Source organism: Microcaecilia unicolor, chromosome 1 (genome assembly GCF_901765095.1).
Source record: "Microcaecilia unicolor chromosome 1, aMicUni1.1, whole genome shotgun sequence".
Lineage (NCBI taxonomy): Eukaryota > Metazoa > Chordata > Amphibia > Gymnophiona > Siphonopidae > Microcaecilia > Microcaecilia unicolor.
Window position 1 is genome coordinate 390,960,387 of NC_044031.1, and position 26,766 is coordinate 390,987,152.

Consider the following 26,766-nt stretch of genomic DNA (forward strand, 5'->3'; position numbering starts at 1 on the left):
AAATCGGTCTCTAGCTCTTCCGAGCGTTCTGTTCACCTGTAAATCCTCCGGTGTTTCCTTCTTCTGGTGTTCTCCCCCTAACTGATTCTCTTCAGTCCAGACATTTTGGTATCCCAGGGTCAGATGTGGACCAATCACAGATGGTGTAACAATGTCCATACAGCTTCATGGTCATGAAGAACGTCTTTGTATAGATGACATGCAAACTCCCTGTCTGATTGCATACTCCTGGAGTCGTGTCTCTCTCTCCTCCAATGTTCCCAGGAGATAACGGGGCTAGTTTGCCACAAAGAATATGTCCTTGGATGAAGTAATCTTGCAATGCTCAGCAGTACTTTTCCTTTGCAAGAAAGCTGGATTCTGATAGTTACAGATGTATTCAGGTAACAGGCTGTAGAATCTATAATGTTATAAGAATGGTTCAGGCTTGTATAGGCCAAGACCAGCAAAGGTGAGATCTTAGGTAAATACCCCTACAACTTACCCACAGAAATGTCCTCTTCTCTCAGAACTTCTCAGAAAGAAAGTTAAGTGGGACCTTTCCTCTCTATATAGTTTGGATTCTAAGGAGATTGTTTCAAACAAACCCTTTGACGCTAACCCAGTAATCAGATTGCCCTTAGTAATCTTTGCAAATATTCTACTTCCTCAAACCTTAATTACCACCTAATTCAGGTCACTAGCAGTGTGACCTCTCCAGCAGGCAAGAACAGAAATTAGCTTTCTTTTAGGACAGTTTAAGCCTTGCTACTATCCTTTTTTATACTCTTGGCTGTTAAGTTTCTACCTCTATAGAAAGTTTTAGTTTAAAACTATGGGGAAAAGGATTGTACACAATGGAAACTAGTTAATAATCCTTGCTTCTCTCTTATTTTTATTGTATTTTTTTTTCTAGGACTGAACAGAGTAGTTCACACTCACCCTAATTTCTTCCTAAGGTGGTGTCAGAATTCCATCTTAACCAGTCAGTTCTTCTCCCAACATTTTTCCCCAAACCGCATGTCTACCCTGGTGAAAGTGCACTTCGCAGCTTGGACTGCAAGCAATCCTTAGCCTTCTATCTGGAGTGGACTAAAGCCCATAGATAATCCACCTAGCTTTTTTGATCAAAACAGGATGAGGATAGCTATTGGCAAACGCAGCTTATCCATTTGGCTTGCAAATGGCATCATTTTTACTTATGCCCAAGCTGGGCTGACTCTGGAGGGTCATGTCGCAACTTACAATAGCCTACCTGAGGTGGGCCTCTATCAAAGATATCTGCAAGGCTGCAACGTGGTCTTCTATCCACACATTCACATCTCACTACTGCCTCGAGCCAAATTCCCAACAACAGCCGATTTAGTTAGACAGTACTGCAGAATGTTTGGTGTCTAGACTATAACTCCACCCTCATAGGCCCATTATTTCTGTTCCAGTATGCACCTTCACAGCCCGTTGGTAGGCTTTGCAAGACTCTATAGTCCTAGCATTGTTGTTGTCAGTGAACCTAATAGCTAGGGATTCCCAATTGTGAGATGATATGACCTGCTTGTCCTCGGAGAATGCAAAGTTACTTACCTGTAGTATGTGTTCTATGAGGACAGCAGGCTAATCATTCTCTCAAATTCTTCCTCCTCTCCTTGGAGTTGTCTCGTTCAGCTATGTCATTAGACTGCTGGTCCTGTTCTCGCACGTAGGGCTGGAAGGCACCCAGCACACGTGTGGTGGAATGCTGGCAAAGGCCTCTTAATGAGACAGAGTGTTGGTCAGCAGCATCCACACCGGGCTTTGTCGAATAACATTGCCCAATTGTGAGAATGATTGGCCTGCTGTCCTCTGAGAACACCTGCAACACATAAGTAATTCTCTTTCAGATCTCGTTTGTCATTGATAATATGGCAACTTCCAAGGCTGCACTATTCTTTACATTTGTGGTGATGTCACTGAAAGCCAGTGTTTTTGCCTCCATCTGCTGGTTGGGGGGGGTGGGTGCTTGTCTGGCCTAGTCTAGCAGTAATCAAGGAAAGCAAATTAGCAGGTATGAACAAATGTCACCTTGGACGTGACCCATTAAGCTGCTGTATTAGAAATTTGCATGCTGCTTTTTGTAATGCATGTACTGTGTGGCAACTAGTCTTTGTTCATTTGGGCTGTAGATTAACTTAAAAATGATGTATAATTTGTTACGATTTGGTACATTTTGGAAGCTGTCCATGAACTGTGGTAAGTTACTGATATTAGTAGGCAACTGTATTGATAACTAAGGGGTAGATTATTTGAAAGAGTATAACCAGGCTCAAGTCTCCTATCCAGTTAAACCCGCTGAGTTGGCTGATCACCGATGATTAGCGTCACTTAACAAGGTAGTGCCACTGATTGTTTGCTAACTAGCAGTGCCCTGACCAGTTAGTTTAGGGGTGGTCCGAAGATAGAACTTGGGCAAAGCCAGCACTTTGCCAGTTAGCAATGATGTTCATTCGGCTAACTGGCTAAGGAAGTGCATTAGTTTAGGACAGCAAAAAGACTGTCCTAACTTTATGTGCTGAGTTAACTGGGCACTGGTCCAAATATTGGCTGGTACTTAGATATTCAGTGTGGGAGCCTACATGCCCCAGCATTGAATATCTGGGGCCAGTTGGCTTACAAACTGCTTATCACGGCAAGTAATCTGAATATTATCCTCTGAGATACTGGCTCATTGTGTGTTTTGGTTTGGTGGTGGTAGTTTTTGACTTTTTACTGATGCTGAAATTTGTGTTGATTTGGTAACTTGTGTAGAATGTCTAGAAGTATTAATAAACTAATCAAATATTCAGTTAATATGAGACAGCTTCTTCATCAGTGGTGGCCACAAGTGTATTCACGGGTGTTGAAATTTGAGAAACATTGCAGTAGTGTAAAGAAAAAACATTTTGCTGTGTGGAACAAAGAGTAGCGTTTTCAGCTTGTTTACAACCTGGTTTACTGAGACCTTTCTTCTATTCTTTGTGTTGTGAAGGAAAAGGTTTAGTAAATCAAGCCTTGATTAAGTAGAACATTATAAAATGTAGGTTTTGCTTTCCAGGATACAGATATGTTAGTAGATTAGTACTCCGCAGTAGAACTCCCAGCAGATATAGGATGAATATTCTTGCTTGCAGTGTTGAGTGGTGTTTGTGGTATTTTGAAAGGATGAAGCTATCTAAAAGTGCCACATTTTTAAAAACTTTTCCCAGGCTAATGTGTATCATGCCAGCACAGCCAGTGGAGAGAACAGAGCCATAAAGATTTACAAAACCTCTATTCTGATGTTTAAAGATCGGGATAAATATGTGAGTGGAGAGTTCAGGTGAGTAAGATATTTTTTTCACTTTGTTTTTATTAATCAGTGTACAACTTCCAACTTATATGCCAGTGTCAATATTAACATAAAGCCTGCTATGCATGCACACTTTTTTTAAAACCTAACTAAATACAGGAGAATAATCTGAATCAAGCTATTTTAAGTTGACAGTTGCTATCAGACATTGCTTGATGCATATCAGTCCTTACTCAGTTCCAAAGTATTACATGAGGAGTTCCAAATTTATTTGTTGCATTTGTATCCCACAATTTCCCACCTTTTTGCAGGCTCAATGTGGCTTACAAATCCTCTCAGAAGATTGAAGTGTGTCCCAAATTCTTGCTGCAAATTACTCCATTTCTATGATTTGCTATAGCTGTTTGGTCCATTCAGTTAATGCTGTGGGAATCATGCTGTTCCATATGGCTGCAATAAACTCTTTCTAGCTGCTGTTGAGAGGCTATTTTGTTATCTCACTTCACTAGATTCTTCTGTGTGCCTGAATATCATCAATGAATAATCCACTGGTGCCTACAGTCTTGCCATAGTTAGTTCTAACTATGATTTCTTAAAAGGACTGTATTCTGGTTCAGTTCCACCATATTTGTTTGAGATCCCTTCTCTCCAAATCCCTTACAACAGCCATCGGGGGTTGCAGCATAAATCTTATAAAGTTGGAATAGAGTTATGTATATGCAAAAAGGGATTTTATAGTGAGTATCTAGGCAACAGCGGCAAGTGGGGATCTTATGTATTTCAAAAATAAATTTCCCACAAAAAGTATATATATTTTTTTTAATTACCTTCTGTCTCAAAAACAGAACACAAAATACATATGAGGAGGAAAAGACCTGAGAGTCCCAGTCAATCTCATTCCAATTTTTTACAGAACTGTGACTTGGGTAGGACAATAACTTCATGGATCAGAAAAACCTCCATATAATTCAAATTTATGAACTACTGTGCAATTTTAATATAAACTTATCTGATAAGCAATAAATGGTCCGATAGATGGTGGCCAGCATTTTGCTTAGGCAAGCAGTGCTTGCTTATATGGTCCTACCTGATACAGTTTGCTTATGCATAATGCTGGCCACTGTCAGTGGGACCATTTCTTGCTTATCAGAATTTTATATTATAATTGCACTGTAGTTCATAATTTTGAATTATTATGTGGAGACTAGTAAAAAAGGCCCGTTTCTGCCTGTAATGAAACCGGGCGCTAGCGGGCACGGGACTCCCTTCCCCTCCCCTTACGCTAGTATCCCTGGTGGTGTAGAGGTATCTGTTCGCTCGGGCCAGGAATGAAAGAGCCCTCGCTTTCCTGGCCGGAGCGCTGCTGCTAGCTGCCCTGCTGCATCCTGTGCGAGTCCGGCTCTCGGCGTTTCAAAATGGCCGCCGAGAGTTGAAGTTTCGCGAGGCTGCTTCAACTCTTGGCGGCCATTTTGAAACACCGAGAGGCGGACTCACACAGGATGCAGCAGGGCAGCTAGCAGCAGCGCTGCGGGCAGGAAAGTGGGGGCTCTTTCTTTCCTGCCCCGAGCGAACAGGTACCTCTAGACCACCAGGGATAGTAGCGTAAGGGGAGGGGAGGTGACAGGGGGGTTGGGAAGGTGATGGGGGGAAAAAGGGGCGACCGGGGGCGTGGCGGTAGTGTGAAAGGGGTGGGACAATGGTGCGAAAGGGGTGGGGTGATGGGCACGTCCTTGGCGGCTTCTTTTTGTTAGGCTGTCTGCAGCCATTCGTTGGAAGGGGAGGAGTAGGGAAACACACGCTCTGCGTGTTTCCCTACTCCTTCCCGTTCATTCATTAGCGTTCTGTACTTGTTCCGCCCTCGACGTCATCACGTGTGACGCGAGGGCGGTGGCATGGAGACATGGTGAGTGTTCTGGCTTCACCACCATGAACTTACAAACCGGTGTCTGAGTGGCTGCAGTGACGTCAGTGTCTTCAGAACGTTGAGGGTGCGTTTTATTATAGTAGATTTTTCTGATCATGAAGTTATTGTCCTATCCAAGTCAGTTCTGTAAAAAATTGGAACACTCAATAAACCTGGTTATACTAACAGGCTTATTTTCGAAAGAGATGGACGTCCATCTTTTTTTTTTTTTTTTTTGAATTTTTTATTTATAACCATTTAAATTTTTACAAGCGATAAAACAACTTGCCAGAAATACAGAGAAAGTAATATATAGGAATTATTTCAGTCAGGTAATTCTATTCTCTTCTTTAGACCACTCAATAGGGAGAGTGAAACAAGACAAGATCAATTAAACAGTAAACAGAAAAAAAAACGTGGTATTAATCTGATTATCCCCATATATTACTCGTCTAATTCATTATTCCACATTGATCATCTGGTTGGCTTCTTCAAGGCCAATACGGTGTATAGTCAAATCATTTCATTGAAAACATACTTATTGTCCAATATTAGTTAGAAATAATACATCTGATTACATTCTCTTTTAAAAACCATAAGTTATTTAACAATATATATACTTAAGACTCTAATTCAAATCCCCCACTGATTAAAGTAATCCCAGTTTTCTCAGGCTTCACTCCTTTTAAAGCAATAATTGAGGAAATATTTCTGAGAAAAACTTTAGGAGTCATACCGGGAATTCTGGGAAAAACAATAATCTCGATATTAATCATCTATAATATTCATTTTGTTATTCAAAGTTTCTGGTCAATTATCATTTTCAAAATCATAAGCACTTCTTGCTCGTATAGAATCATTTATTTATATCAATTTTTCACTCTCAAAGGGTTCAGTTAAATTGTCCATGTAACTTTCTAATAAAATTATATCTGAGACAAAATTATTTACTGCCACAGTTAGGTCCCGAAGCGCCTTCCAGATGATATGCAAAAACTCCAAGTTGATTTCTCTTAGGTGTTAGGAGTGGTTCCGCCGATTCGGGTTCTGCTGTAAACGTCCTCCGTCTCAGCATATGCCTCTAACTCACTCCTCCACTCCCTTGGATATGGTGGTTGAATAATTCGGGAGCGATGGAGTTGTTTTTTCCAGGTCCAAGAGCGTTGACGCTCCTTCGCCGGCGCTAATCAAAGGACTCGTCAACCCTTTCATCTGTGGGCAGTTCGTCATGCAGCAGTCCCGCATTTGCTGCTCAGGGGACAAAACGCTGGCCATCGGCGGCTGACCGCCGGTTGTCCCCTTCCTCTCAGTTAAGGTAACTGCAATCGCAGAGAGGAAATTTACGTAAAGAAGACGAAACTTCAGAGGGCAGCTGGGCCGTTGGGCATACGAACTTCAGGTCGCCATCTTACCACTCCCCCAGTTTGGGACACTCTTTGTCTGGTTTCTCCTCAGAGGCCTGTCTAATATGGGTAACCCTTCAGCATAGCCCTCTGAGTCATTGAAACACAGAAGCCCCTCCACCACTACAAAGTGGTGTCCCTTCGGAGGGGCCGGACGTCCATCTTTCGACATAACTCATAACATGGACGTCCCTCTCCCAGAGACGTCCAAAGTAGTATAATCGAAACCCGATTTTGGACGTCTCTGACTGAAGTCCGTCGCAAAGACGTCCAAATTTCAAGGGAGCGTGTCAGAGGCATGGTGAAGGCGGGACTTGGGCGTGCCTAACACTTGGACGTCTTTGAGCCATAATCGAAAAAAGGGACGTCCTAAAGTAAAACTTGGACATTTTCACCCGGACGTGTTTTTTTTTATGAATAAGGTACAAAAAGGTGCTCGAAATGACCAGATGAGCACCGGAGGGAATCGGGGATGACCTCCCGTTACTCCCCCAGTGGTCACTAATCCCCTCCCACCCTCAAAAAAACATCTTTAAAGATATTTTGTGCCAGCCTCAGATGTCATACTCAGATCCATGACAGCCCATGCAGGTTCCTGGAGCAGTTTTAGTGGGTACTACTACTTAACATTTCTAGAGCGCTGGGTACTGCGGTGCACTTCAGACAGGCGGACCCGTCCCATACCCCCCCTCGTGTTACATTTATGGAGAAAACAGTGAGCCCTCCAAAACCCACTGTACCCACATATAGGTGCTCCCCTTCACCCGTAAGGGCTATGGTAGTGGTGTACAGTTGTGGTTAGTGGGTTTTGGGGGGCTCAGCACACAAGGTAAGGGAACTATGTACCTGAGAGCATTTTCTGAAGTCCACTGCAGTGCCCCCTGGGGTGTCCGATTGGTGTTCTGGCATGTCAGGGGGACCAGTGCATCACAAATGTTGGCTCCTCCCACGTCCAAATGGCTTGCATTTGGTCGTTTTTGACATGGACATCTTTGGTTTCGAAAATCGCCTAAAGTCAGACGTCCATCTCTAAGGACGTCCAAATCCAAGGACGTCCTTGGTATTTTCGAAACGAAAGGGACATCCATCTTTTTTCGAAAATACGGTTTTCCCCACCCCTGGATTTGGACATTTTACAAAGACGTCCAAATCCCAACTTGGACATTTCTTTCGAAAATGCCCCTCTAAGTTTCACTATAGTTACTACCAATTATGTATTCCTCAGAGCAAGCATAGAGTCTTAGATATTCTTTATTAATATCAAAATATCTATATTTTCAATAACTTTATTTGATATATCATATCATGCACTCCCTTATGCTTTCCATCCATACTCGTAGCATTCACTCAATACAATCATTCCATACACATGTTATAGAGTTATGAACATGTGTATGGAATGATTTTATTGAGTGAATAATGTGATTATGGATGGAAAGCATAGGTGAGTGCATGATATGATATATTAATAGTTATTGAAAATATAGATGTTTTGATATTAATAAAGAATATATTTTATATGTAAGGCTCTATGGTTGCTTTGATTGAGGGATAAAAATTGAAAGCGATGGAACTCTGAGGTCTTTTCCTCCTCAACATGTGTTTTCTTTTGAGGCAGAAGGTACTTGTTTAAAAAGACAGTATTTTTTGTGGGAATTTATTTTTGAATATTGTATCTTCATTTCCACGTCTCCATTATTTTTTCAGTTTACTTTGTATATTACCCCATATTGTTATTCTTTGGTCTCCTGACCACTCCCTTTGTAAATCTGGTTGGCATTTTCCCTGATAGAATGTCATTACTTGTAAGTATGTAATAAAACTTTGCCATGAATTCCCTTCCCCCTCTTGATTTATAAAAATGAGCTCCCAAGAATTTAATTCTCTTAAAATGCCTTCCTATTTGAGTATAAGTAATCCTAATTGCAAGTGCAAGAAAAAATTTATTTGCAATATCTTCTCTGAGTAGGAAAGATTCATTTTGAACCAGATCGATAACTTCCATACTGTTTTCCACCCTCCACTTAAATTTACTTGGATTGTCACTCACTTCTCGGCTTAAACTCTGGGTTTTGGCATATTGATACTGTGAAATCACTGGAGTAGCTGCCTCCACCTTCTCCCAGACCTTAAGAGTAGGACTAGTCTACGAGATCCTTAAAAGAACAGAAGAGCACTCAGTTCAGTTGGCTTCATATATGGCAGGCCTCCATCTGGATTCCTCCATCCTCCAGCAACGGGTCACTCTCAAATGAGCCACCCAACAGTAAGCTTTCAGGTTTGGTAAGGACATTTTCCCCCACCCCCTGCCCAGTGTCCCATTAACACTTTGTTTTATCCTGCAGTTTTTGCTACACATTACCATTAAAATAGTCTATTCAACTCAAGGAAAAAGCAGTCGGGAGAAAGTGGAATAAAAAATGAGGGAGAATATTTATTTTTATAACACTTTATCCTTGTCAGTAGGGAATATTATTTTTCACCTGTTCTCAGAGGACACACAGGCTAATTTTCTCACAATTGAGTAATGCGACGCCGCGCTGCCGGTGTGGAGCTTGTATCAAGCTTTTCACAGAACTCTTTTGGAGCGTGAGACACATACTCCAGTGCACAAGTTTGAGTGCCTTCCTGCTCACCGTGCGGGAGCAAAATTTCCTTTTTTTTCTTGTGGTGAAGAGAGGACGCGTTTTTTTTTTTTTTTTTTAATTTTAATCTCCTCACAGCTCCCAGTTCGGTTCTGTGCTAGAGCTGCTTTGTGCCTTTTCTTTGTTTCTTTTCTTTTTATCTCATCTGGGTTTTAATTATCTTCCCTTTCAAATTTTTCACTTTCGTAGGGCTCAGTAGGCTGCACTTAGGCCTCAGCCCCGTTTGGGATTTTTCCCTTCCTATTTTTCTTTTCTGGTCTGAAGCCACTTCGGTATATCTCCATAATTTTTCTTGCACTGTTCTGTGAAAAATTCAAAACCAAAACTCATCTGGACAAAGTGGCTAACAGGGAATTCGGTTTGGCGCTGTCTGAGGCCTCGTGTCGGTGTCTATCTCGGTGATTGCTTTAGAACCCTGCCTAGCTTCGGCTCCTGATTGAGCTCCTGAGAACGACAAATATCAGCGATGATAGGAAGGTTTTGTCGGTGCCATGTGCACTTGGCTTCGATCAGTGTCGAGCGAGGATTTCTGCTCTTGTCAGTACTGAGACTTAGCTGGTGCTGCCTACCAACATCGACGCTGAAGGGAACCACCGGCTACCACCATTGTCGCCGAGAGAGCTCACTGGTACTGACAACTACCATTGATACTGAGAGTCTATCGATGTTGGTGTCGAGAGGAAACACCTGTGCAGCTTCCCCCAATGTCGGGGTTCAGGGGTCAGACTGGTCCTGCTTACTGATGTCTTTGTGGAGGGTAAGACAGATAAGACAGATACTGCCTGTGGTTGGTATCTAATTTGATGGCACAGAGTATCGTCTCCAATTTCCTCTGGAGCGGGAGCATCTCTACTGAACAGAGTGCATCGGCGTCGATGGTGCTTGTGCCTGCCATGCTTCTCCACTCCACCCCGGATGACCCTCAGCCTATGGGATGGCACCGCTTCTTAGACAGTTTGTCTCCACGACACCGATTTTTCCCGATGTTCTTGTCTGGCACCTTTCTCTCATGGGACATTGGCATCGAAGGTGCTTTTGTCTGTCGTTTCTTTTCCATCAGCCCCCCATGGTCCTCAGTCTGTGGTGTGGCCTCCAATGTCGATGTTGCATGCAACACTGGTGTCTTTTGCTTCTCCAGTCTGTCGTTAACGAGAGCAGTTTTATGGTATACGGGGCTGGAGTTCTGTCCTCGATGCCCCTCTTGGGGTCCTGCTTCCTGCTGCTTTTCAGTACGAGGCAAACTGGGCCTTGGCCCTCCCATGATGGGCTCCTGGCTGACATTGGTTCCGAGCTCCTGGAGTTCAGATGCATGTCCCTGAAACTTCTCAGAGTAGGTGTCCTTTCGGATGCTATCTGAACCCTTCCCTCCACGGGATTAGTAGTTGTCTTCATCTGGGAGCCTGTCCTTTCCTCCTTTTCTTCAGGACTGGGCAGGCATTTTTGCCTTCGCCCCAGTAATGGATTCTTACCTCAGCCTTTTGAGTCCCTGGACTAGGAGCCTCTTAGCTGGCTGTACTGGTCCTGGCTCTTCAGCTGTTACGTTATGGTGAGCAGTTGGGAAGCCCACTCTGTCGGGCTTCCATTTACTAGTTTCAGAACACTCCTGGTTTTCATGGGCTTTAGTTGCCTCCATGGTGCTTGGGTCCATGTATACGAGGATGCACAGTTCTATGAGCCATACTTTTGGTGCCTCCTGGCAGGTACGCTAGTACCATGGACACTCAGCCCTTCTTCCGTCTTCAACCTTCCATTTCTTCACGACCACTTCCAAGGACTCGACCATCACACAGCTGCCTTGGCAGCTTCTCTTCCACTGGAGTTGATTGAGTCACTTTGCCTATTGGCTGAGCTGAAGACGATGTCTTGCAAGTTCTGAGTCAGATGGCACAGAATCTATGCTTTCAGGCTGGCCATGTGGCCCCTTGTAACTGCTTGCTCCTCTGCCTTGCACTTCTGCATTCTGCAGTAGTTGGTGTATGCCACATACCAAGAAGATATCCCTTTTTAAGGCACGGTGGATATGGTTGCTGACCTCCTCAGGAGGTCACGAAATACAAAGCTCTGGTTGTGCTGTTGGTGAGTCTTTGGCCAGTTGAGCAAGAGACGCCTGCCTCTTCGCCTTTCTCTCAATGGGCTCCACCATGTGCTTTAGCCTTACCGCTCCCCAGTCAAGCCCAATAGTATCTCTTTCGACCAGGGGAATATAGCCATGATGCCAGTATCTGTCGTGGCTGGCCTGTTGGTTAGAGGTGGTTGCATTATTTGGGATAGACCAGTGGCTGGCGATTTTCTTTGCCAGGAGGGATTCACATCTGTTTTCAGTCTGCACAGTTCCGTCCGGATGATCGGTCTACCCTTCTGTAGGCCTATGCATTCAACAACTCCTTGCAGAGACTGCGTATCTACTCCTGGTACTCCCTTGCGTCAATGAACATCAAGAGTGGTATTTTGCTTTAAAAAGCAAACAAAAAAGCAAACTTAACACAAACCAGTACCATAATATTTCTAGGAGCAATTCTTTCCTTCTAGGTGATCATTGTCTCTGCTCTCAGTATATAGTTTTACATGGGCACTCTCTTTGCTTTCGTGTGGGGACTAGTTGCATCCTGTCTTGCATGCTACCTTTTGGTTTGCAGCTGCTCCTGTAATCTTCACCATATGTCGAGTGATTTTGACACCACCTCTGCGCTTTCCATGTGTTTTGTTCCTCTTTAGTGGGTTCCTGAAGAGCACATCAACGACCGGTTCTCTGAACTCCTTAAAGAGCACTTGTCGCAATTTGTGGAACAGAGATAGCATAGGAGCTTGCTTCATCCACTCCACACACCTGGTATTGCAATATCTCCTGGAAATCAGTTGGCCTTTCTTTTATTCGGGAGTTCTCCTTCGGAGTGCCATGGGATGCGGAAGAGAAAGGGGAGAAGTCTCTTCTACTTCCACTCCTCCATTTTTTGCCTCATGGTCTGAATATTTGAGGTTTCGCATTGGCTTCCTTGCATCTGCCTACTAATGTCTTCACAGCCTTGCTGGCTTTTCAGCTAGCTTCCCTTTGGAGTAATTTTCTCTTTCAATGGGGGATTGGTTGTCCGTCTGATAGACATACCTTCTGCATCTTTATCAGTCTGGTCTCACCCACCTTGCTGGGAGGTTCGCCTCTGTTTACTCAGCGCTTCCTACTTTTGTGTAGGGGATTCAACTATCTTTTTGCAATCTCTACTACTTCACTTCTTCAGAGGTTTGCTTTCATCAGAACTCTAGTCACACTTCCATGTATATACTGGAACCTACATTGAGGGACTCCTCCTTTCATAAGCTCTGCTTTTGTCATGCTTCTGTTTGCGTTCTGGACAGACTTGTTTTCTGGTGGCTGTTTCCTGTGGTTTGTGACATTCTATGACCTTTGGCCCTGGTAGCAGTACTGATCTTTCTTCAGGATAGAGTGGTTCTCTGCATGCACCCTGGGTTCCTGTCTCGGTTTGTGTTTATGTTCTCTCTGCATCAATTGCTTGTCTTGCCGCTCTAGTATTTTGCCCCTAGCAAGCATGGACTGCGCTGCGGGGCCTGCAAGCAATCTTTAGCTTGTCCTGGAGGTGGCCTCTGCACCACGGGTTTCTCTTCTCCTTTTTGTTTCCTTTCCTCCCCATAGGATATGAGTAGCCATCGTGGAATGTACAGTATTGATGTGGCTGCCTCATTCTTTTCCTTTCTTTATGCCCAGGCTGGGCTGACCAGGACAGTCTTCTTCTGTCTGGCAGTGTCAACGCCATGGCTGAGTCATTAGGCTCTCTTGGGGAGTTTTTCTAGGCTGCTGTGTATTTTTCACTCCAAACATTTACATCTCATTCCTTCTTTTGGTAGCATGCTTGCGGCAGCATGCCCACGTATCAATTTCTTTGGATGTGATAGTGATGGTCTTTGTTTGGGTTCTGAAATCCGACCCCACCCGCCTAGGGCCCGTTTTTTAAAAATTCTGTCCCAGGCTACACTTTCAACGATTTGCATGTGGATTTAGGTTTATCTATCTTTTAACCTCGCTATTACGAGGTGCAGTTTGTCTTTGGTTGTTGTTTCCAGAGAGCCTGATAGCTAGAGATTCCCCAGTTGTGAGAATATTAGCCTTCTTGTCCTTTGAGAAAGTGAAGATACCTGTAGCAGGTATTCTCAAAGGACAGCAGGCTATATATTCTCGCATACCCTCCCACCTCCCCTTGGAGTAGTGTTCTATGCTATAGTATTGTACTGTTGCTCTCACGTCTGCACGGCAGGAAGGCACTCGCGCATTTGCAGTGGAGCATGTCTCGTGCTCCAAAAGAGCTCTGTGAAAAGCTTGATTCAAGCTCTGGGTCGGGCAACGTGGCGTCACATTACCCAACTGTGAGAATATATAGCCTGCTGTCCTTGGAGAATACCTGCAATAGGTAAGTATTTTCGCTTTACCCTAACCTGTTCCAACAAGGATGGGTAATGTAAGCTTATATAGATTTTGCAGGTGCACTAGGATTGTTACACTTAAATAAAGGTTTCTTTCGCCACTGAATTGGGAAAAGTGGGTGAGAGTCTTCATTTCAAGTGTGGTGATTATCAGAAGGGTAAGCAACCTAGATTCATTCAGTTTATAGCCTAATACCTAACCAAAAAGTTCATAGAACTTCATAACCTGTATATCTGCATGTAAAGCTTTTTTCTGCTCTATTTCTACTTTGTTATCCTTTTATTACATCATTAAGCCTAATGGCCTGAGCAGAAGAGAACTTTGTCTGTATCCCTACACAAATTAAACTCTTGTGAAAGCCTATAGTGGGATAGTACATCAACAGTACTCTATTCTACATTGTTTCTGCCAATCAGTGCTTGGTGGGATGTGATTGTGCTTGTGTTAACACGCACATTCTCTTTCTTTATCTGGAAGATTTCGACATGGATACTGTAAAGGAAACCCCCGGAAAATGGTGAAGACATGGGCAGAGAAGGAAATGAGGAACCTAATTAGGTGACTTGAGCTTATTTTACTAATTTTACATTAAACATTTTTGAGTTTATTGCAGCAGTGGATGAAACCCTTCTGTGTAAAAGTCAGCAGATGCTGATGGACTGGGGTACTTCTCGGTGATGTGTGATGGCAACGGCTTACTGCAGATGTAAGGAGCAAAATGAGGCTCTACCTTACTAAGAAAGATGGCCAAGGTCTGAAGCTTAATTAGGATGCCCATATGTAACCATCTCTGGGAAAATGTGACTAAGTACTACTACTACTACTACTACTATTTAGCATTTCTAGCGGATCCAAAATGTTGAGAATGGCCAATTAATTTTTTTTCCATGTCATGGCTCCATAAGCAGTCTGAAAAAAAGTTACGTGTTTGAATTTCTGTAACCTTTTAATTTTTTCACATAAGATGGGGTTTGGACTATTGTATTACAAATTATTTGCTCCATCAAAATCCTTTAAAATCTCTTTTTTTTGTTTGTTTGTTTTTGGTGACTTTAGTCACCTTTTCCCAGAGATACTTACATGAACAAGTTGAGCCAGTAGACTTTAAAGGGGACAGATTAGTTTTACCTGCTGGTGGCATATGTATGGCAGAATGTGTTGGCCAAAAGGCAAGGGGATATAGCTGAAATGTAACCAGAACTGCTAGACTTGTTTCCTTTTATTTAATGTACCACCGAGCTAGTTGGTTAACAATAAAAGCTCAAGATGAGCAGTAGATAAGAAAGAGATTACAAAAAAAAAAGGATATTAGAGTGAGTGTGTATACTCTGCATCATGAAGGAAAGGCTTGACTAAAATGCCAAGACTTCAAAAATTTCTTGAAAGTAAGGTGTGACGATTCAGATTTAAGATAAAGAAGTAGAGTGTTTCAGAGTTTAGGCCCAGCAAAAGCCTTATAATGGAAGGGAGGTAAAGAAGAGCTTGTTGGGAGAAAACCGGGGATGGAGGAAGAAATAGGAAATGAGTAAATTGGAAATGTATTTTGGAGCAGATGGGAGAAGGCCTTTATGAACCAGGAGGAGTAGTTTGTAATTAATTTGGAAAGAAACAGCCAATGTTCTTGTTTGAGTAATCTGGTTACATGATCAAATTTGTGAGCATTAGATAGAAGCTTAATGGCAGTAGACTTAACAAATTGTAGGCACTTTAATGAGATGGATTCTATACGTTTACTTCCATACGTCAGTACTTTTTGTGCATTAAGATCTATTGAAGTTGTTAAGTAGGCCTGGAGGCCTGTGATAGATTATACATAGATCTGTATCTGTGGGTCCATTCCTCCTTTAGCTAGAGAAATCTTTTGTCTTGGCATACAGTGATTCTTATTAATAACCTTGTGGGCACCTTGTAGGCATGGAGATCTAGTAGCGCTATAGAAATAAGTAGTAGTAGTTTTCTTGTTTTACACTTCTAGTTTTTCAAGATTTTAAAAAGGCTAGTCTACAATTCCAAAACCTGTATGAGAGTAGGGGAATTTTTAGCTGATAATAGCGTGTATCTTATTCTGTGATCTATTGTACTATTCAAAGTCTGTTTTAATGTCCTGTAATAATCTTTTCTCTCAGTGATTGTGGTGGATTGTGGCTCCTTCTACTCCTAGGTATTTATATGTACCTTCCAGTTCAAATTCCTCTTCGTTACAGTTATCAGTTAGAGGGATGTTTCAGTTTTGCTCAATTTTCCTTTAAGAAAGGTTACCTTTACACACACTTGTCATCTGGAGAACTTTTTACTATATGGAGTTCCACTAATTAGTGGTCATTGGAACTACAGAGCTACAGGCCATCTGTGAAGAAAGTCCATAAGCCATTATTAAGATGGATGTGGGAAAATACACTGCTTATTTCTAGGATAAGCAGCATAAACTCTGTTTTGCTGTTCTGGGATCTTGCCGGGTAGGTATATGTGACCTGGATTGGACACTGTTGGAAACAGGATAGTGGGCTTGATGGACCTTTGGTCTGTCCCAGTACAGCAATGTTTATGTTCTTTATAAGTGTGATATTTTCTCTGTATTCTTACCAGCTTTAGCATTGAGTGAATCCATAACCCACAGTGTTTGTGACACCCTGGGCGATGGTTGAGAATGGGCCTGTGAAATAACACAGCCTGACAAAGGGATATAAATTAAAACTTGTTTAATTGACTCCTGAGGCCTGTTATGTCGCAGGATCTGGACTGAGGCCTGTTATGTCGCAGGACCTGGAACAAAAGATAGAATACCTCTGTAGTTCAGTAAGCAGTCTTAAACAGGCCTCAGACTGGCAAGGCCTGAAGATAGTCTCTGCCTGGTAGGGTGGCCCCGCCTCAAAATCTGTCTGTGAGTCTTTCTCAGTTCTTCTCCAAGTACTAGGGTTTGGCTCCAGCCAGGCTTCAGAGCAAAACTTGTCAGTCTCAAACAAGCAGCTTACCTCAGCCAGGTCACAATCCTTAACCATAGGTGGTTAGATTGTAAGCTCTGTCGAGCAGGGACTGTCTCTTTATGTTCAGGTGTACAGCGCTGCGTACGTCTAGTAGCGCTATAGAAATGATGAGTAGTAGTAGGTGGTGGTGGTGTACACTAGGGCTTCAATTCCTTCTTCTCTCTGGGCATGCTTAACCTCAGTCAGGCCCTGTATTATATAATTCCTGGTTTAAGCCCCACCCCTCCCGGCTCACTTCCTCCTGGGCGGGACTAGTTATCTGAAGGTGCCTCAGGCTGTCTAAGGGACTGTTATTAAAAGGTGAGGGGCAGAGTTCTATAAACCCTCTCATATATTCTCCCCTCAGCTCATCCGTACCAGATTGAATGCCTGCCATATCAGGGTCCACCTCCCGGGACAAAAAGTCCTTATTAGCATTTTCTCGGCCCACCTGATACCTTACCTAATAGCTAAAGGGCTGAAGACTAAGGAACCAACGCATTATATGTGCATTCAGATCCTTAAGTTGAGCCGTACATTGAAGGGGTTGGTGATCCAGTGACCAACAGGAAGTGTTGCCCCAACAGAGATAGTACTGGAAGGTTTCCAGGGCCCACTTGACAGCTAGAGCCTCCTCAATTATTGCATAATTTTTTCTCTCTCGGGAACAGCTTCCAGCTAATATATGCCACTGGGTGGTCTTCCCCTGTCTACTTCCTGGGACAGAACAGCCCCGAATCCAACCTCTGAGGCATCGGTCTGCACGATGAGGGGTCGGTTGAAGTCCAGGTTGACAACAACTGTTCCTAACATTTCCCTTGATACCCTGATTGTGAAGGAACTTAGAAGAAAATTTTAGGACTATAGAACAATGCAAAACCTTTGAAATTAGCAAAGACTTAATGAGGGTAATTTTTAACAAGTCACCTACATTAAGTAAGCTGGAAGACACCTATTTTATAATGGCACGCGGGTGCTCTCGCTACTCTTATTATCTCAGCTCAGCTCTTTGGGCAAATTGGAGTTAGGTGTTAAAGTTTACATGCAGAGGACATTTTTCTGCCAAGTCCAGTTTTACAAAAATTTGAAGAACTTCTTTAAAATATCACAATATACAAAATGATTGCGTGACACAATGCATATATATGAAAAACTGCACATCAGTGCATATTTTTCTCTGTACAGGCCATTTTTCCTTCATGATAACTTTTTTGTACTTTAGTTGCCACAACACCTGTTTGTTTTAATTGTATTATTTATATCCGTTAGACAATTTGACAATACACTTTTGATTATGTATTATATTCATATCATTTTTGTTTTATGTACATTTTAGACTAATGAGGTAAGCCTGTGACCGAAACACAGTATTGTGTCATCTCCCATTAATAAACATTGTTGAAGTATCTGAAGTTTCCTTGTTGATCTCTGGATTGCTAGGTCTATTTTCCACTCTTTGTCTTTTCCTTCTTCACACGGGGTGTAATTCTGTAGGGAGCTGACTAGTTTTAGGCAGCAAGATGAGTAAATACTGGTATTCTAGTCATACAGTGCAATCCGCTTAAGTGCAAGGGTCTGGGACCAAAGAAATACATGCAGTTAACTGGAGCGTGCACTACGTTGTGACCCAAAGAAGCTTGACATCTGATAAACATATGTACAGTACTGTTTATTATATGTACAGTATACAGTCTCCGTTAACTGACGTTATACAGTCTCCGTTAACTGACAGGCTTACTTGAAGTAATAAGTCATAGTCCTCTGTACACTCTTGTGTCTGTGAGTTCCATAGACTACGTCTGCCAGACGGTAAAAACTGTCATAGCACTGACATCCAGTGGCCTCCAGATAGGCCCGCACGGTGTTGAGACTCTCCAGTGCTCTTGCAAAAGTGACAGGAGGTTGTTGAATTTCGTCAGCATGTGCCTCGCTGATCATTTCATCCTCTGTTTCATCATCAGCCGTTGCCTGCATGTAGGCGCATATCTCGACATCTGTGCTGTCATCAGCTGTTTGTAGATCATAATCAATAGCTATGTAGCGATGAAACTCCTCTTCAGTAACACCGGCTGGGATGTCAATAACCTGTTCATCTGACGCGTTTGCAACAGCTGCATCTGTTTCGTCCCTCTCCACATCCTTAACAAAACGTGCCTGCTTGTAGCAGTTCACAATGGTTGCCTGTGTAATATGATTCCAGGCTTCTTTCTGCATACGCAGGGAATCCAACAGTGATAAATTACGAGCCAGTTCAACAGCACGTTTATCCTTGCCAGTCTGGTCATCCATAATGCTCATCAGACGACGTAGCACAAGAGCCCAATAATGTTGTTTGAAATTGGCTATTATGCCCTGATCCATAGGTTGGATCAGAGAGGTAGTGTTTGGTGGCAGGAAGACCACCTTGACGTTAGACAGCCTGACATCATCCCTGTGTGCAGCACAATTATCACAAAGCAGCAAAATCTGACGCTTTTGTGCCCGCATTCTAGTGTCTAACTTCTTTAGCCACTGCTTCCAAATTTCCCCAGTCATCCATGAATTTGGGGTAGCCTCGTATGACACAGGAAGTCGCTTAACTTTCTTGAAGCAACGGTGCTGTTTGCTCTTTCCAATGACGAGGGGTTCCAACTTCTCACTCCCATCCATATTGCAGCAAAGGAGGATCATCAGTCGGTCCTTCGACGTTTTACCTCCAGTAGTTTTGGCATGATTTAATGCAAGTGTTCCATCAGGAACCGCTCGCCAGTAGAGACCATTTTCGTCAGCATTGAAAATGTCACGAGGTGCAAACTCGTTCAAGATGGTAGGAAGAACTGAAACAACCCAATTTTCAGCACCAAAGTCATCAGCGTCTTGTTTCTCACCATGCTGTTTCTTGAATTTTATGTTCCTCTCCCACCTTTCCAACCATCCAACAGTGGCTTTGAATTCAATTAGTCCAAGACTTTCAGCTAGCTGGTTAACTTTCTCCATAAGCAGTGGACCACTGACAGGAAACTCTGCTCATGACTCGAAAAAACCACCGAAGAAGAGCATCTTCTACCTCCTCAGCTTTTCCCGCCCTTTTACGTTTCCTGTGTGGATTTGTATTGTTTTGCCAGTCTTCCAGAAGCTGATCTTTCTGCTTCAAGATACGTGAAATTTGACTGGGATTGACACCATATTCTTTAGCAAAACAAAGTCAAGCATCTATTTAGATGCTTGACTTTGTTTTCTAATTTTTTAAGAACTTCTGTTCGTTCAGCCAGTGTTAAAGCCTTACAGTTGCGCGCCGCTGTCATTGTACAATCTAACAACATTCTTTCGCTTCTTCTGCCTGTGGCAGTTAACGAGATTTCAAATTTACTGCCCCTTTGTCACGCGCCAATCGGCTTCCATAATCCGCGCATGCGCTTATGCGGAGTCTTTCCTGCAGAGGAGCGGTCTTAAACCATACATATAAGCGAATCTTGCACTTATCAGTGGTGCGCTAAACCAGTTTGTCCCCATAGAAATTGATGGCGCCAAAAACAGGACCGAAGTATGGCATGCAGTTAAACAGAGCATGCGCTTATCCGACGTGCACTTAAATGGAGTGCACTGTATATGCATGCTATATGTGAACACGCAGTCCCCAGATTCTATGTGAAACTGTTTGTGCCTTTTCGTGCTGCCTCCAGAGTCTCTAATCATGGTCAGCACTACTTACACAATACAATTCCTCTCAATCGATATCTTAAGAACTGGACAGCGGATAAAACTTATTTAGACTGAAACAAAGAAAAAAGGACCAGAGAAGCGCTTCTCGGGGTTAACACTGGTTTATTTAATTATCCAGAGATTAGGATAAAAAAATTAAGAAGATAGTCATAGAAATAGTCTAGGATATGACAGAAATAAGAACATATTATAGAAATAGAAATCACAAATGAAAAGTTGGCCAGGGCAGACTCCCAGTTCTCTGGCATGAGACAGGAGCACTGCACACTGACCTCCCTCCTATCTGGCAAAGAGATATTATATAGGATTTCTTTTCCCTTTCAATACCAGAGGAGCACAAGAAGGGGGAAGGGTTTCTTCTTACCCCCTTAATTAGCATCCCATAGTCAGGCAGGATCTCCTGACAATAAAGACATAAAGCATCTGTTTCTATTTCCTTTTGAAGATGCATTTGGTCTGCTGTCCAAGTGTCTTGGACATTCATTTCTCAAACCTTTAATTAGAATTTTCTCCTATTCTGAAAGAGGAAACAAAAGTTAATTATTGTTTCCTTATAGAGTTGTTATAGAGGTGTTATGTTTCTCTTGTCAGGAAGATAGTGTTTGAATTGTTCTAGGCAGAGAAGGAAATAAGGTGTTACCTGGTTGTGGTTGTAAAAGGGTAATTCTGTCCTGGATACTAGCCTTACTTCCAAGGGCATGGGAAAGAATTCTGTCTCTTGGCCATATTCAAAGGGAGAGATTCTCCCCCTTCTGCAATAATGTTTTCTTATCCAGTCCTTGTTACAGGATTTCTATCTCTCTCTCCTCTGTCAACCCTGCCCCCTACACCTGGAACTTCCTTTGATCTGCATCCTAATAGTCTCTCAAAGGCTAATACACACATTCATGTGAACAGCAAATGGACAACAAATGGCAGGAGCTCATTGTCTTTCACTTGCTTGGTCAGAGGAAGGTGGGGGAAAGAGGTGGGGGGTACTTGCTCCACCTGGCCTGCTTAATATCATTGTAATTTACAGAAAAAAGAGAAATTTCCACTTCTCATCGTCTGTGCATTAATTCTTAGATATTAGATACTTAGCAGCACTGAAACTGCTTGGTTCAGGCCTTCATAAGTACAATGTACACCTCCACAAACAAAACGCAGCGGGTAGTGCACGTTAAATTGGGCATGCACCCAATTTATGTGTGCCTTAATTGAGTGACAAACCAATTGGTCTTGATAATTAGCCAATAACCAATTATCACCACTAATGGCAAAAATTGTAATTTACTTTTGCTTCTTTTTAAGCATATTCTAAGAGGTGTATGTAAATTCCAATGCACATAGCCGAAAATGGGGCGTGGCCATGCAAGGGCTATGGGCGTGTCAGGGCATTACTCAGATTTATGTGCATTGTTGTAGAGTTTAGGGTAATTCGCTTACATTTAGGTGCGGGTACGTACACCAGGTTTTCAGTGGCATAAATGTCCCTAAATGGAGGCGCGTTCCCCGAACTATGTGCTATTCTATAAACCACGCTTTACTGTAGATGTGGTATATAGAATATCACTATGTATGTTATTCTGACACGCCTACATTTTAGACACCATTTATTGAATCTGGCCCAGTGTCTGTAAATGAGCAGTTTCCAGCTAAGCAATGTTCTCTTAAGTACACACCTGGATAAACTGTCATAAGCTTTGTGGGTGGGCTTTCACATGGGCAGAGTTTGGACAGGGCATATTATTATGTATATAGACCATGACATTATGAACATTTACACCTATTGCTGGTGTAAGTGTGTGCACTTAAACACATATCCATTAAATAGAACATGTTAAAGAAAATGACATCCATCAAACAAAAGTACAAAATTATTTATTTATTTATTTTATTTGTTGCGTTTGTATCCCACATTTTCCCACCTATTTGCGGGCTCAATGTGGCTTACATAGTACCGTGATGGCGATCGCCAATTCCGGTATGACAAATACAGACAGGTGTTGTGTTAAAGTTCATGAGTGACAGACACATTAGGGAATCAAGGAGGAAGAGTTAAGTTTTTTCCAGTTCGAGTATTAGTTTCTGTTGTGTTACAGGGTTCAGGCGTTTAAGTTGGATCATTAGGGTATGCCTTTTTGAACAATAAGTTGGTTTTTAATGATTTCTGGAAGTTTCTTGGGTCATGCATTGTTTTCATGACATTTGGTAATGTGTTTCATAGTTGCGTGCTTATGTAGGAGAAGCTGGATGCATAGGTTGATTGGTATTTGAGTCCTTTGGGTAGTGGAGATTTAGGTATGTGCGTATTGATCTGAAGAAACCCAACTAGCCCACATCCAGGTGAGTTGATTACCAACCAATTAAATAAATTTCAAAAAGAAAAACATTCATAGCGCTATCCATTATAAAGTACCTAATCCAGTCCCAAAGCATTACTTCTCTGACCCTTTAGAAATTGTTCTAGCTGTTGGGAATCCAGAAATGCATAATCAGATCCATGGTAAGACAAAGAGCATTTACATGGGTATTTAAGGAAAAAAAAACATAAGAACTTAAGAATAGCCATACTGGGTCAGACCAATGCTCTATCTAGCCCAGTATCCTGCCAAGCCAGTTTACAAGTACCTGTCAAAAACTCAGTTGGCAGCACCAGTCCATGTTAACAATCCCAAATGTAGCCCCAAGAACAACACACTAGGCTTCAAAGCCAAGAGATATAAGGAAAACTATAAATCCTAAGTCCACAGAAATCACCTCCTTTTTTTTTTCTGAAAATATGACTTTAAGATCAAGGATTTATCGGGCTCATGAGCAAGAGTTACAAAGAGAATGGAACTAATAGTTATTATATCTTGTGTATCCTCCAAAAAAGCAGTTGGGTCCACTTCAAGTGTAACTAATTGGTCTACCCTCTGCTGTTGATCAGTTTGAAGCCTTTTCTTATCAGGTAAATAATAGCAATTTGCTAATATGCATTGAATCAGCAGTGGGTAATCTAAGAATTTCTCAGAGGTATTTCTTCAGAAAAATTTATGGAGACAGTATATAAATACATGGAAAATTCAGTGAACAAAAGTTTTTAATCCTACTTGCATTCTCCATCATTTCCAGTTTTAAATGTATATTATATGAATCTTTTACTACTGAGTCAGAGGAAGTCTGGAGGGAAGAAACCTGAGTTTCCACAGCCATTAAACTGTTATCCAAAACCTGAATATTAGAATCTGCATTACTCAACTTTCCTACAGCATCCTGAGAAAAGATCACATTCTGAGAAATAACAGCTTTGAACATTCCCTCCGTTTATTGATTCAAGTCCCATAAATCTTTTAAAGTTATATTCTGCTTGTCCCCAGAAAGCCGAGTCTATTGATCAACTTCCACTGCTGTCAACACAACTGGTAATTTGATCTCGATTCAGCAGGAGCAGAGGCACCTTCTTGAGACCCTTTCACCAAGTGGGAAGATAAAGGAGGAAGGGGAGGGTGTCATGACTCTTGGAGCTTGGTAATTAGAAGCCCCAATATCATGGAGCATAACCCTGGCGCAGCAATCACCTGAAGTCTCTATTATTTTATAAAGTCTCTTTTATTGAATAAATCACAGATAATTTACTCACAGATAGATGTTCAGGATACAGAGACTTCTTAATCTGGAGGCTGTGGGAGGTGGAGATCTGAAGAGAGGTAGTTGTATTGCAGGGGGAGGAGAAGGTAGTTGAACAGGTAGAAATAGTCCAAAGCTGAGTGACTGCAATGTGCAATATCTCATTTGGAAGAAGATATTTACAGGGTAAAAAATCCAGGTTCGTTACAGGGAGTGCGAGGGCTTAGACGTTACAGGGATGTTCAGCAGGACAGAGCTGTCTGGAGCGAGATGGTGTTGGCTCCATGTCCCTGGCTATAATGGAGGAAGAAGCCCCACGTGGCTGAAAGGACAAAGAAGTGGTGGGGCTTCACACAGGGAGGAGCAGATAGAGACCAATGGGGGACAGAGCCTGCTATCGGATAGCAAGGGGTAGTCCTAGAGATAGGAGGGAAAGGTCATACCTGGCTGACCTCTGATAGTAAGACTGAACAGGAAGACAAAAGAGCCAAGCTTGGCAGAGGGAGAGAGAGAAGGTCTGAGCAGCCTCACAACCAGTGATAGCAGTTCTTACACAGCCAAACAAGTGTGGTTGCACTGCCTGTGAACTACATTACCTACAGTGCATTGCTCATGTGTTTTTCCAGTGGGGAAACTGCAGCAATGATAGTCCTTGGGACTGAGAATAACAGTAAAGGCATTACACACATTTTAGGATCACGTTATAAACTAGTGCGAGGCTGTCGGAGGACAGAACAGAGGGGTATGCTGAGGAGAGCTCGAGTGTGCCCCCAAAGGGGATAGAGCCAATATTGACGCCTGGTCAGTTGGTGCCATAGAAGCAACATGCTTGTCCATCGGGTGGCTTAATCTAGGTGTAAAAACCTTGGGCTTTGCTTTCCACTTCCCCCCATTAGTCAAAGCAATAAGTCGTATACCAAACAGCGTACTCACAATACTCCTTAAGCTCCTTTATACTCCAAGGGGCCTTTGGCCGTGTCTTGCAGCTGCGTGTCACAAGCAGTACTGGTATTTTATGCAGGAAGTCAGAGTATCCCGGTGACGTCAGCTTGCTCTGCAACAGATGGAATTGGCTGAGGATCTCTGATTCCTGGAGCGTCCTACTCCTCTGCAAGATGGTAAATGTAGGAACAGCAAGTACCGCAAGTTGTGCACCATAAGTAACTCACTCCTCGCACTACTGGTCTATAAAAGTGCCTACTTTTCTTTGTGGAATAGGCTTCAAACAGGTTTTCTATTAGCACCTAAATCTAGGCTCCTGCTTAAGAATTACCTTCCAATGCCTTTTTTTTTTTTGGAGTAATGTATTTTGTTTCTCTAACGTATATATAAAAATCATATCTTTTATTAAAATTGTGTACAGAAATATGCAGATGTTTGCAGTAGTCTCTACATTCATACTTCCTCCTAGCTCTAACATGATACTCCTTCTCACCTTTCCCCTCTGGAACCCACAATCTCTCCCACTTCCTTTCTACCCCATGTGAACACAGGTGCTGTCTGTCTGTCCCTCCCTCCCAAGCATCACTCGCTGTTTTCCTTGGGTGCATCTACCACATATCTGTCCCTTGCCAGCAGGGTGTACCTGTGTGCTAATTCCAGAACCACTTCTGGTCCTCAAGTGCTTTTTGTTTATTTATAAAATTTATATTTTATATTAGATATCTATAGATTTAGGCTTAATTATTCTCCTTTTTGTAACTTTATAGATTGAATACAGCTGGTATACCTTGCCCAGAGCCTATCATGCTAAGAAGCCATGTTCTTGTCATGGGGTTCATTGGGAGAAATGACATGTGAGTACCATTATGAAATGAGGATGCATGGACTAAAACAGCAGTAAACATTTGGGCTGAATGTATCATATGAGAGTATTAAGTATCTGAACTGAATTAGTAAAGCCCTAACATCAGTCTGTCAGTTTTCTGCTTCAGAGTTGATTTTTAATTTCTCCGAGGACAAGCAGGCTGCTTGTTCTCACTGATGGGTGACGTCCACGGCAGCCCCTCCAATCGGAACTTCTCTAGCAAAGGCCTTTGCTAGTCCTCGTGCGCCGATGCGCACCGCGCATGCGCGGCCGTCTTCCCGCCCAAACCGGCTCGTGTTCGTCAGTCTTCTTTTGTCCGCGCTCGGTACGGTCGTGTTTGCGCCGTTCGCGCCCCTTAAGTTGACCCTCGCGCGTCTTTTGACTCTCGCTTCTAAAAAAAAAAAACTCGAAAAAGGGATTTCGGAGAAGGGCCTTTCGGTCTTTTTCCCCTTCCTGTATTTCCAGTTTTTTGCCCCGTTAAGTTTTCTTTCGTTTTCGGGGTAGGCCCTTTTGAGGCCTCGGGTCGAGTTTCTCCCTCTCTTTTTGGTGCCTTACCGCAATTACGAGTTTTGATTTCGCCGGCGTGATTTTTCCGCCCATGTCATCGAAGTCTCCCAGCGGCTTCAAGAAGTGCACCCAGTGCGCCCGGGTAATCTCGCTCACTGATAGGCACACGTCGTGTCTTCAGTGTCTGGGGGCTGGGCACCGCCCGCAGGCCTGTAGTCTTTGCGCCCTTTTACAAAAAAGGACTCAGGTAGCGAGATTAGCCCAGTGGAACGTGTTGTTCTCGGGCTCTTCGTCGGCAACAGCACCGGGAGTATCGAGTGCATCGACGTCGACAGCGTCAAGACCTCCGCCCTCGGCCGCGACTATCGATTGCATCGAGGCATCGACCCGCTGCGTCGGCGTCGGTGGTACCGGGACCTCCGCTAGTGCTGATGTCGTCGGACGGTGGTGCTTCGACTGGAGTGCAGGTGACGGCTGTCCATTCCCCTGCTGGTGGCGGTGAGCCTTCGGGTGGCTCTCCCCCTACCCTGAGG

General features: G+C 43.0%; 1 protein-coding gene across 1 annotated transcript in view; it reads left to right on the plus strand.

The window, feature by feature from the left end:
- Window positions 1-26,766, plus strand: part of LOC115475198 (serine/threonine-protein kinase RIO1-like) — a 160,172-nt gene that overhangs the window by 59,418 nt on the left and 73,988 nt on the right. Inside the window, exons 7-9 of the mRNA XM_030210943.1 lie at window positions 3,198-3,310; window positions 14,141-14,221; window positions 25,629-25,715. Of these exons, the coding sequence (XP_030066803.1) occupies window positions 3,198-3,310; window positions 14,141-14,221; window positions 25,629-25,715 (281 nt within the window). The remainder of the gene's footprint in view (window positions 1-3,197; window positions 3,311-14,140; window positions 14,222-25,628; window positions 25,716-26,766) is intronic.